We start from the raw sequence: 13,174 nt of genomic DNA on the forward strand, positions 1-13,174 counted from the left end.
ATGTCATGTGACAATATGTAGATGTCACATGAGTGTTCCAGGCACTGTACTATGCATTTTACTTAATTCTCTGAACAATCCTGGGGCACCTGGGTGGCTCAGCCATTAAGCGTCTGCCTTCAGCTCAGGTCATGATCCTGGGGTCCTGGGATCGAGCCCCACATCAGGCTCCCTGCTCAGCGGGAACCCTGCTTCTCCCTCTCCCACTCCCCCTGCTGTGTTCCCTCTCTCCCCGTGTCTCTCTCTGTCAAATAAATAAATAAAATCTTTAAAAAAAAAAAAAATTCAGTAATCCTTATTTTAATCTAGCTGTAGAATGGTAAATAGAACTTCTAGATATGTAAAAACCACTGATACCAACAAAAATTCATTGCTCGACTAAACTTTAGTCAGACTCCTGAACTTTCTCTTAGGCCCATCTCTCCACTTCTCCCTTGTAAAATCCAGTTTTATCAAGAACCCTGCTCCGTCAGTTTAACCAGGCAGGCTCCTCATCCTCCACCAAACCCAGGTGATGTCTGAGATCACCCTGGCTCGTCTTCAGCAAGAATCCTGTTAGGTCGGTTTAGCCAGAATCTTCCTTACCCCTGATGTCCTGTTAGGAATTTTCCATCCACCGATCCCAGCCCTACTCCTTGATACGAAATTCCCCCTCGCCCGTGCTGCGTTGGGACTTGAGCCCCGTCCATCTCCCCCTACTGTAGAAGTCCCTATGCCCATAGTGATAGCCCTTCCTCCATTGAAGAAAGTCTTCCTTACTGTGCTTTCACACGTGTCACTGATTTTTTTTTTAACAACATGTATGGATAAATACCATTAAACCAAAAAGTCACAATGCTACTTATACAGCTAGTGCCAGTGCTGCTTAGATGGAAGCAAGGGTCCTTGGGACTCTTCATTTGCCTTTCCAGACCCTTTATTACTTAGAAAAAAAATCCGCTAATAGTTAACTTTTTTTTTTTAAGATTTTATTTATTTGAGAGAGAAAGAATGAGAGACAGAGAGCATGAGAGGGAGGAGGGTCCGAGGGAGAAGCCGACTCCCCGCTGAGCAGGGAGCCCGATGTGGGACTCGATCCCGGGACGCCAGGATCATGACCTGAGCCGAAGGCAGTCGCCCAACCAACTGAGCCACCCAGGCGCCCTAATAGTTAACATTTAATAGTTCTGACTCTACCTTAGTATTTGTTAGTAGTTGCTGCTTTAATGAGAATAGTGTCATCACATTGGGATTTGGTCACCTTGAATTCCGTTCAAAATCACGCGGACTAATGTGACCTTAGTTAAGTCAGCATATACCAGGGAGCCCAATTTTGTAAATCTATCCTGTATTCTGAAGAAAGTGCCGTAAGGTAAATCTCCTGATTAAATATTATTATGCCTTGGGGCGTCTAAGTGGTTCAATCGGTTGAGCATCTGACTCTTGGTTTTGGCTCAGGTCATGATCTCAGGGTCGTGAGATCGAACCCCACATCAGGCTCTGCATTGGGCTCTGTGCTCAGCAGCAGTCTGCTCAAGATTCTCTCTCTCTCTCTCTCTCTCTCTGCCTCTGGCCCTCCCTGCTGCATGCTTGCGCGTGCACACTCTCTCTTTCAAATAAATAAGTAAATCTTTAAAATATATCGTTACGCCTGCAAGGTACAATTACAAATAATATCATAAAGATCATTACCTTGTCTAGATTCTTTCAGCACTTGCAATTTGATTATACTCTTCTTTAACACCTTAATGGTCTGTGAGGACTAATGCAACATCTGGAGGCAACCAATTTAGTTTTACCTGTAAGGTATAGTCATCCTGGGGACTGGGGTCCTTGAGATCATATTACTTATAACAAGGAAATGTAAAGCCTGCCTCCTCCTTACCACTTCCTGCTGTTGGTTCAGTATACAGGCCTCTGTGCTGTGCCTTGAATGTGCCCGCAGGCTTCCTCCCACCCTTGGTCTTTGCACTTGCTATTCCTTCTGTACAGAAGATTGTTCTCCGCAACCCCCCCACCCCGCCCCCCCTTAGCCACAGAGCATAATTTTCTTTGTTTAGGTCTTTGCTGCAGTGTCAGCAAAGCCTTCTCTGACCACCCTATTTAAAATTGCAAGACTTGGGCGCCTGGGTGGCTCAGATGGTTGAGCGTCTGTCTTCAGCTCAGGTCATGATCCCAGAGTCCTGGGATCGAGTCCCGCATGGGGCTCCCTGCTCAGCGGGAGCCTGCTTCTCCCTCTGCCTCTCTCTCTCTCTCTCTCTGTCTCTCATGAATAAATAAAATCTTAAAAAAAATTTAAAAATATATAAATTAAAAATAAATAAATAAATAAAATTGCAAGACTCTCCTCCTCCAACATGTCTCATCTTCTGTCCCTGTTTTTCTTTTTCTTTTTTTCCTCCCTCCTGTTTTATTTTTCTTTATGGCGTTTATCACTACCTGATATACTATATATTTTACTAATTTATTCATTATTATTTGTATCTCTCCATTACAGTATAAGCTCCATTAGGGCAGCACTTTTTGTCATTTTGTTCCCTGTTGCATCTCTAACACCCAGAGTAGTAACTGGTACATAATAGACGCTGAGTAAATATTTACTGAATGAATGAATGAATCAGTGAATGATCTTATTTTCATACCATTTCTATGAAGTTATAATAAATGGAGAAACTAGAGTAATAAGTTTCCAACAATTAGTATAAGGAAACTTGTTTTCTGGATGAGCCAAGTTGGAATATAAATTTCCTAAATTAATTTGAAATTTTTCTGCTTAGTTTATACATCTCATTGAAAAACTGACAGTATTCCTCCCCTCAGGAAAGGTAACTATGTGAGGTGAGGAATGTGTTAATTAACTTGATTATGGTAATCATTTCACAATATATATATGTATCAAATTGTCACATATATATATTAATTATATCTCTAATTATATCTTAATAAAGCTGGAAAAAAATTTAAAAATAAAACTACAACACTGACAGTTCATTTCTCATATTTATCATACCTCTTGTGCTATAACTTTTCATAAATTTTCAAAACAGATCTTTGGATATGATTTATAATTTTAATAATAATCAAGGCTGCAGTTCTCAGATGTGTTTGTAAATTGGTAATTTTTTTGGAAATTAAAGAATAAGAAAAGTTGATTAGGTAATTTAATAACAGTATAAAAGAAGTAATGGTTTAGATTAGTTTGAGGTTTTATTTTGATAATTTTATATAATTTGAACTATAAAATATAAAATGTCAAAGGTATTTATTTGGCTAGCAATTTTAGGGACCTTCTTATTTGGTCAGTATGGGTTTTAGGACAATTGAAGCATGGTTAGCAGAATAAACTAATATTTTAGCCTTTAAAAAAAAAAGATAAGAAATAGAAAAATTACTATTTTTTTCTCATTTTGTCCAAGCTAAATCACTTTTATTTGTATTTATAGGCAAAATCATCAACATTACAGACCAGTAATCAGGCTCCCTCACAGGTAAGAAAATCTTAAGTCTAAGTCCCAGGGTTTCAAATAACTTAAAATAATTTAGGTGTACAAGATTCTTAAAGTATTCCAAATGAAATCTACCCTGTAGAGCTTTGAAGTTAAAATATACTTGTTATGTGTTTAAGTCTAAAGTACTCCTGGAAGTCTACTTACTGAATTATGCTCTGAGGTACAGAATACCTCCCTTCTGTTTAGCAGGACTGAGATTTGTTATTAAGTTTTATATTTTCAAAATTATGAAATAGTATGTTTTTATGTTTATACATGCAATGTGTAATAGACTGGTGACCAGCTTATTTTATTTTCTCAGAGACCATCTTGGTGGCCCTTCGAGATGTCTCCTGGTGCATTAACTTTTGCTATCATATGGCCTTTTATTGCCCAGTGGTTGGTGCATTTATATTATCAAAGAAGGAGAAGGTAATTTAGTTTTATGATTGACAATAGTGTGCAGAGTCTTATAATCTATAGTAGACAGAGCTTTCAATAGCAGTGAAGAGGATAGCTCTGTTTTATAGATGTATTGTCATACTGGACATTCTGTACCGATCCTGAGACTGAACTATCTTGGAAATGATATCTAGTGGATTTCTAGGTACCTGTTAGACTTAAAAAAATTAAAGTCTGATGGTTATTTTGGGCCCTTTGCTAACATTAAAGGACTATAGACAATAGGTAGGGAAACAAATAATGCCTGCATGCTCTTTGAAGTAGACATTGACATTTCAGAAGATTTTTAGCCTGGTGGTTGACTATCTCTAGAAATAGAGATTTTTCTAATTTGAGGGCCAATATTCCAGTTTGGGATGCCAGGAGATACCTCAGATAGGTCTGAGAATAATAGATTGGGATCCTTGAAAGGGCTCTGAGATTGTCTAGGTTAGGAATAACCTGAGGCTCAATCTCTTGGGTTCATTAAAGCATTTTTTTTTTAGACACGACGTAAACTGAATTACTTCGCATGGCTGGGCATATAGACCATCGTTTACCCCACTCATGACCTCACTTATTATGTTTTTGGTGTTTTCATCACCATGTCCCATTAAATAACAGATGGGGAGAAGAAATAGGATATTTGATAATTTTAAGTGCTGTCTTAAATATGTGCAATAGAGACACATTTTTAAAAATCTACAAGTTTAAGTAATTATGAGTATGTTGTTCTTCTACCAAAGAACCCAAGTCCCTAATTAACTGTATTTGCTATCAAAAGCAGAAATGAGACATTCGCCCTTCTCTTCTCTGAAAGGGATAAACAGCACACTAGTTAATGTAAGTGCTCCAGTGATAATACCTGATGGCAGAGAAACTGAAATGCATCGGGATTTGGGTGAATCCTTTTAGTCTTCCTGCTTTCTGCTTATGTTAAGACAGTTTGACTTATGTTCGTAAGAGAACTAAGTAAGTTCCGTGGTACATTCATGTTCTTGGAATACGCCCACCCACTTGAAAAAACTTGAGTTAGGAGTTCAGAAACAAAAACTGCTCTCACAGTGTTATTTACCTCTTTTCTAAGTCATTTGTATAGACGTCATTTCAGCTGTGTGGAAGGTGGGTGTCAGGGTTCGATAAACCTTAGTTTAAGTCCTTTCTTTTCTTCTTTTTACACATTTTACATTTCTCCCATGATGGTCGGGTTTAGTGCTACACGGTGGTTTTTTGTTTGTTTTTTTTTTCAGATTTTATTTATTTGAGAGAAAGAGAGTGAGCAAGAGAGAGAGCATGGAGGGGAGCGGGCAGAGGGAGAGGGAGAAGCAGGCTCTCCACTGAGCAGGGAGCCTGACATGGGGCTCGATCCCAGGACCCCAAGATCATGACCTGAGCTGAAGGCAGACACTTAACCAACTGAGCCACCCAGGTGCCCCTCACACAGTGTTTTAAATTTTAATTTCCCTAATAAATGGAGGGAAGAAGGACCCGACCTTTTTTCACTATTTAATAAGAATGCTAGATTCAAGTAGCAGGACACAGTGGCACTAATGTTAGGTGTTGACATAATTTGCAATGTATTTCAAAGTTCCTTTTCATGTTTCCTTTGTTGAAAGTTGAGGATTAGAGAGTAGAGAAATTTGGCACAAGACAAAAGCCCTAACGCTTACTTGGGTTAATAATTTATGTTATGCTTAAGTTTGCAGCAGCTTGTCACTTTATTAAAGATGGAAAAAACAATGACTTTGCTTCAGCAGTCACCAAAAATTGCAATTTTTCTAAAAAGTTTTTTGTTTTTTTTTTAAAGATTTATTTATTTATTTATTTGACAGAGAGAGAAAGACACAGTGAGAGAGGGAATGCAAGCAGGGGGAGTGGGAGAGGAAGAAGCAGACTTCCCTCAGAGCAGGGAACCCGATGCGGGGCTCGATCCCAGGACCCTGGGATCATGACCTGAGCTGAAGGCAGGCACTTAACGACTGAGCCACCCAGGCGCCCCCTAAAAGTATTTTTTTAAGATACTCCTTCCTGGTAGACATCTATGCCATTTCTCCTAAGTATCCCTTTCAATTGCTTACAGATGCCTCTGAATGGAGAAACTCTTACCTATTTTTTTTTTTTTAAGATTTTATTTATTTATTTGATAGAGATAGAGAGAGGGAGAGCACAAGCAGGTGGAGTGTCAAGCAGAGGGAGAGGGAGAAGCAGGCTCCCTGCTGAGGAAGGAGCCTGACGTGGGGCTCGATCCCAGGACCCTGGGATCATGACCTGAGCCGAAGGCAGCCGCTTAACCGACTGAGCCACCGAGGCGCCCCACTCTTAACCTATTTTTTTTTTTTTTTGATGTAGTGTTCCATGATTCATTATTTGCATATAACACCCAGTGCTCCATGCAGAACATGCCCTCTTTAATACCCATCACCAGGCTAACCCATCCTCCCACCACCTCCCCTCTAGAACCCTCAGTTTGTTTTTCAGAGTCCATCGTCTCTCATGGTTCAACTCCCTCTCCGATTTCCCCCCCTTCATTCTTCCCCTCCTGCTATCTTAACCTATTTTTAATATTCTACTTTGTTATTGTTGAATCTTCATCAAGTTTTCAGTATGTTAAGTGTTTAGTCCTTCCAAATTACTAATTATTTAGACTGCACAACTGCATTTTGTTTTAAAGATTATTTATTTATTTATTTATTTATTTGACAGAGAGAGAGAGACAGTGAGAGGGAACACAAGCAGGGGCAGTGGGAGAGGGAGAAGCAGGCTTCCTGCTGAGCAGGGAGCCCGATGTGGGGCTCGAACCCAGGACCCTGGGATCATGACCTGAGCCGAAGGCAGACGCTTAACGACTGAGCCACCCAGGTGCCCCCGCAACTGCATTTTGATGAGATAGTGGGGTTTTTTTTTAAAGATTTATTTACTTATTTGTGAGAGAGAGCACACGGAGAGGAGGGGCAGAGGCAGAGGGAGAGAGAGAAAATCCCAAGTGGATTCCCCGCTGAGCCTGGAGTCTGACATGGGGCTTGATCCCAGGCCCTGACCTGAGATCATGAAACTGAGCCAAAATCAAGAGTTGGATGCTCAACCGACTGAGCCACCCAGGTGCCCTGGATGAGATAGTGTTTTATGTATTATTTGTTTATATATGTAACAAATTAACTGGGGTTGGAGATAGAGCCATATTTGATATGGAAATACGTTTTGGCCTTGAGGGGACTTAGACATCTTTTCATCTGGAAGTGTGTAGCAGTTTTTAATCTGACAGTTATATAGGAATGAAAACTAGAGTGCAGTGTGTATGGTTTGGAGGAGATGGGTTCTGTGTTAGAGATGAGGAGAAAGATCCAGAAATCCAGTTAGAGTGGGAAAGGTGTGGAAAGGAGTGGGTATGCCCTATTCTTAATAGGGACCATCCTATGCCTCGACCCCTCATACAGTGTCTGTGGGCTTTCAATAAATGTGTGCTGAGTGCATGACTGAAGGCCCACTATTTGTAGGAGTTCACACTGAAGTACCATATGATATAGAAAGCTTTTGTTTTATTTATTTATTTATTTTAAATGTTTTTTTTCCCCATTTTATTTAATAAATATGCATCTGGGTACAAACACACTGAGAGAGTTCCATATATATGTAAAATAAGTAGCTGTCTATTTGTGGTAAGCTTTTTGAAAAGATGTTTTGTTTCCTTAAACATTAAAAGTAATGTGTGAGGTCCACTGCTTGATTTCCCCCCCCCCCCCCCGCCCAGTGCAGAAGAATCTAAATTCAAAAGTAAATTACTCGCGGGGCTCCTGGGTGGCTCAGATGGTTAAGCATCTGCCTTCAGCTCAGGTCATGATCTCAGGGTCCTGGGATGGAGCCCCGCATTGGGCTCCCTGCTCCGTGGGGAGCCTGCTTCTCCCTCCCCCTTTGCCTGCCGCTCCCCCTGCTTGTGCTCTCTCTCTCTGTCAAGTAAATAAATAAAATATAAAAAAAACATTGTATTATCACTCTGCAGTAGATCAGAAAAAAACCAAAAAACAAAAACATTTTTTCTGAATGTGGTATGAAGAGCAGCACCTGCAGACTTCTTGTACAAAAACTGGCCCTGCGCAGCCTCCTGTGGCTCTACCCCTACCCCGTTACCCAACCTGACCATTCTAGTCAAATTATCCAGGAGTAACATTCTAAAAGCAGCCCTATTAAGTCCAAAAGACTACCCTTAAGCTATTACTTTGAAGGGAAGGATGTTTGTAACCGCTTTTCTTTATCATTCTGCCCAGGTTCATAAATACGCGTGTAGTTTTCTTGCGGCACTGAGCTTTCAGTAGCGAGGTTCTAGAAACTAGGTAGGTGTGGGGAGGATTTCTGCAGGAACACTCTTCAGGTGGAGCCTGGGGCAGATGGTCCTGCCTCGGAAAGTCCAGGCTTCTGAGGAGGGGAAAGAAACCATCAGTCAGCCCAGCAGATCCTTGAGCAGGCAAGGTGAAAGGCATCATGTTTCCCTCTACCCTTAATCTGTTGTTTTCTGTAACTTTTCTTCTCTTATCACACCATACCCTACATTTTGCAAGTTAATTTAAAAAGAAAAAAGGAGAAAAAGATCTCAGGAAGAGCCTTGAAAAACATTCTAAAATTCTGAAAATACTGATGGGGATTTATGTCTATTTACCTATTACAGGAGAAGATTGAGGATTAGAGAGTTGTATGCTTTTTTGTAAATCTGCAAAGGATTTTGTGTAGGAATCTACATCACGTGGGTTGTTAGTAAGTGTTGATCACTGTTCATGCACCTTCCAGCTAACATTTCTGCTAAAACCTCACTCAGGCTGTTAGTCTTTAGAACCAACCTGCAATTGTGGGACGCCTTGGTGGCTCAGTCAGTTAAGCATCTGCCTTCAGCTCAGGTCATGATCTTGGGGTCCTGGGATCCAGCCCCAGGCCCACTTTGGGCTCCCTGCTCAGTGGGGAGTCTGCTTCTCCCTTTCCCTCTGCTCCTCCTCCCAGCTGGTGCTCTCTCTCTCTCAGATTAATAAATAAAACCTTTAAAAAAAAAAGTATCACCCACAATTCTGTTCTGGCTCCAGGGACCTTTTTTTTTTCTTCATGCCTTAAGGGCTGTCCTTATGTTACATAATATGAAAAATGATCTGCTTATTTAAAATGTCACTCCTGCCAAGGAAGTGTACATAAGGGGCGCCTGGTTGGCTCAGTCGTTAAGCGTCTGCCTTCGGCTCAGGTCATGATCTCAGGGTCCTGGGATCAAGCCCTGCATCGGGCTCCCTGCTCAGTGGGAGCCTGCTTCTCCCTCTCCCACTCCCCCTGCTTGCGTTCCCTCTCTCACTGTGTCTCTCTCTGTCAAATAAATAAATAAAAATCTTAAAAAAAAAAAAGGAAGTGTACATAAGAGGCTTTCTACAGAAGATAAAGGCTGATGGTATTATCTAAAATATCACTCCTGCCAAGGAGGTTGCATAAGAGCATTTCTACAGAAGTGAGGAATGAATCTGTGATGAGAACGTTCCAGGCATTTTGGCATCTTGAGTTCTGGGGAGGGAATAGAGATTTTACCGCTGTGGGACCTTTCCCAGATCTCAGATCATACGCGAATTGTGTTTTGTGCTAACAAGCCCACCCCCTTCTCTGATCACTCATTCACTCTGCTATCACTAAAACTGTCACATTATACTTTTCCAAATTGTTCGTTTATATGTCTCCCCCTCACACCCAAGCTAACCTGAGAGCTCTTTTGAGAGCTGAGAGCCTGCCTCATTTATGTTTGAATCCCCAGTGCTTGGCACAGTACCTGGAAAGTAACAGACACAAAATATATGTTGATTTTTTTTTTTTTTAAGATTTTATTTCTTTAGTTGACAGAAAAGAGCGCATAAGCAGGGGGAGCGGCAGGCAGAGGGAGAGGGAGAAGCAGTCTCCCCTCTGAGCAGAGAGCCTGACCCCAGGACCCTGGGATCATAGCCTGAGCTGAAGTCAGACACTTAACCAACTGAGCCACCCAGGTGCCCCAATATATGATGATTAAATGAGTAGTCTAGGTTATATATCTATCAACCTTTTGTAATCTTACTCAGCTTTTTTTGTTTCAGAACTTTTCCAAGTTATAAAATAATTCCCAAAATTCTGAATTGCATTAAGCCAACTAGAAAAGGATGAGAAGTAATTTCTTAAGAACTGTTGGTAATTGGGGCGCCTGGGTGGCTCAGTCGTTGAGCGTCTGCCTTCGGCTCAGGTCATGATCCCAGGGTCCTGGGATCGAGCCCCACATCGGGCTCCCTGCTCCGCGGGAAGCCTGCTTCTCCCTCTCCCGCTCCCCCTGCTTGTGTTCCCTCTCTCGCTGTGTCTCTGTCAAATAAATAAATAAAATCTTTAAAAAAAAAAAAAAAAAAAAACTGTTGGTAATTTTATGGTTTGATTCTGAATGTGAATATTATTGTTATGTTATCCAAAGAATTCTCTGGTATGGATGTGTTTTGTATTCAGGTTGCATTTATATTCATAGGAAATTGGTTTTTACTTTGTTTTTAAAGAAAACTGAACTGAAGAAAATGATATTTTCCCCAAGAAGACTACTGGGCCTGAATGACCTCAGAATGAAATGGAATGTGGAACTCACAAGAAATCTTAGTTTGTGATGATTACATTTCTTTTTGTCGTCCAATAGTTTGGTTTGTGTACATATATACATATATATATATTTTGCACTACACAAATGATAACATTTTAAGGACTAATATTGCTGATACTTGAATAATTAATCTCAACTAGGTTATAAGTAGCATACATAGATTTGCCCCACCCTTGAACTTGAAGGACATTAAATTATTAATTATTGTTTGGTAACATGTTTACCTGATTATCTCCCATAGAGACTATAAGCTGCTTTTCCAAGGTACAGTTGTGATAATGAGATGAGATTTGTAACTGGATATTTTTAATTTTCTAAATTAACTATGAGAAAGAATGCAAACCAGGAGTGAATTTCAAATGAGATTAAATCAACTTTCTGTCTTAGTCACTGAATTGCCATGCCAAGGATTAGAAAACTGCTGGAAGAATCTTCTCCACATCCACTCTGTGGGCTGCCCCTAATCCTTCCTAGGCATTCACAGCACTGACTTTAGTGTTTAGGCATCCTTATTACAAAGTAGAGCCCTACGTCCGAGGCTTACTTTTTACAAACGAACACAGACTAGACATAACCTGCTGACAGGAATGATGAAGAATCGGCTTCAAGTAGGTCTGAAAGTATACTCTGAGCCTGTAGATCATTGGTAAGATTTTATTCAATCGTATACATTTATTCCTTTGTAATCGCTTTTCTTTAACTGAGGATATCTTGTTTCTGCTTCATAGGGTGCTTTGAAATGTAAAATGAAAACTTATTTATACTGTTTTTACAAAGGTCAAAAAGGAAACACATGAAAATCACTTTTCTGCAACTGGTAAACTACACAGACTGGACTCTTAACCTCTTAGTGCCTCCGTTTTTCCTTCGGGGTATGATATTTGAGATATACCTATTTCACAGGGGTAATGGAAGGATTTGCAAGCTAGCAGGCCATGTGCTTCCATATGAGTAAGGCACACCCAACTAATGTAAACTTAAATGTCCCCCATTTAGACTAAAAAGAAGACTGTAATTTAGATCCTTGAAGGCTTTGTTTGGAATTATTCTTCCTGTATACCTTCCAAAACTCCACTTATTTAGATGTACCTTGTACTGTAAAGATTTCTCTCATTCAAAGGCATAGCAGCAAATAATTTTTAAGCATTCTTGGTATGTATGATGTTGGGTTAAGCATCATGTGTTCAGAGTGTTTTCAGTAAGAAAGTAATCCATCCCTAGGTTAGAGGGTGGTTCTTTGTTTGCTTGAAGAAAAAAGTATAAGAATATAATTTGCTTTCCCCAGACTCTTTTTTCCTTTTTTTTCATGTAACTTGGTGTTTTTTATTTTTTAATCACATCTTGATTAAAATGTGTCTATCTAAAGGGATTACTAATATTTGCTTTTTAAAAACTGTTCTCTAGTTATTTGGGGGAAAAAATAAAGCAAGTAACTGAATTATATGTAAAAATAAGGTTTAAACCTGTAGATCAGGGATTATTTTCAAAAATTAGATATCAATTTGGTATCAGAAAATGGTGGCTTTTCTCTTTAGTAAATCAATTAACTAAATGCCAATTAAGAATGTAAGCAGTTGTGATTCATTACAGGCACTGGGAGGTGACTGACTCCTGGGGATAACCATTTGTATCCTATTCCAAAGTCTTATTTTATAGTTTGAAAAGCACTTTGCACACAGTTCTTGTATATACAAGTAAAGATGTAATTATAGGATATAGTGTTACTGCTTTGTTTAACGAGAACCTCATTTAAAATTTTAAATTGACAGCTGGTATTTTTTTAATGATCTACTTCTTTTCTGTTTCTTTATTGTAAAACTACGTTAAAAATAAAAGGTTAATGAGAAATGCTATGGTTTTTATTACTTGTTACTGGTAGAAGTACATTGATTATAAAGGATTAAATGAGCAGAAATAATGGGAATTCATAGAATGTAATCATGCCTCTTTCGGAGTAAAGCCATGCTATTACATACAATTTCATAAAAGTCCCAAAGTGGGATAAAGTAGAGCTCCTTTAGTCATTTGGTTAAGAATGTTATTGATCCAGTCAAAATCTTAGTTTCCATTCTTTCACCAAATAGCTAGCTTCCCCCAGCTACTCAGTGCACCCTTAATCAGCCAAGACATCTTAAATACACACAGTTGGTCTTAGGTGGAACATGGTGAGAGAATTTGTGTTTTTTGTTTTGTTTTGTTTTGTTTTTTCCTAAAGATTTTATTTATTCATTTGAGAGAGAAAGAGAGAGAGCACACACAAGCGGGGAGTGGAGGGAGAGGGAGAAGCAGGCTCCCAGCTGAGCAGGTGCGGAACTCGATCCCAGACCCTGGGATCATGACCTGAGCCGAAGGCAGATGCTTGACCGACTGAGCCACCGAGGCCTCCCAGGCTTTGTGTTTTTTTTTTAAAGATTTTATTTATTTATTTGACAGAGAGAGACACAGCGACTCTGGGATCATGACCTGAGCAGAAGGCAGACGTTTAACGACTGACCCACCCAGGTGCCCCTGTGTTTTTAATACAAACATATAACTTGTAACTTCTACAGGTGGTGATAAAAGTGATGTTAGATGGAATATTATGCAGCCATCAAAAGGAATGAGATCTTGCCATTTGCAACGACGTGGATGGAACTGGAGGGTA

At 39.8% G+C, this 13,174-nt stretch overlaps 1 protein-coding gene across 8 annotated transcripts in view; it reads left to right on the forward strand.

Moving 5' to 3' along the window:
* Window positions 1–13,174, forward strand: part of ACBD5 (acyl-CoA binding domain containing 5) — a 42,301-nt gene extending 29,127 nt beyond the window's left edge. For 5 of the 8 annotated variants that reach the window (XM_032396695.1, XM_032396690.1, XM_032396693.1 and 2 more), the window contains 3 exons: window positions 3,423–3,467; window positions 3,790–3,899; window positions 12,964–13,069. In XM_032396695.1, the coding sequence (XP_032252586.1) occupies window positions 3,423–3,467; window positions 3,790–3,899; window positions 12,964–12,997 (189 nt within the window). In that variant the 3' untranslated portion in view covers window positions 12,998–13,069. The other 3 variants (XM_032396692.1, XM_032396691.1, XM_032396694.1) reach the window with 3 other exon arrangements.

This window comes from Phoca vitulina, unplaced genomic scaffold (assembly GCF_004348235.1).
Source record: "Phoca vitulina isolate PV1807 unplaced genomic scaffold, GSC_HSeal_1.0 scaffold93, whole genome shotgun sequence".
Lineage (NCBI taxonomy): Eukaryota > Metazoa > Chordata > Mammalia > Carnivora > Phocidae > Phoca > Phoca vitulina.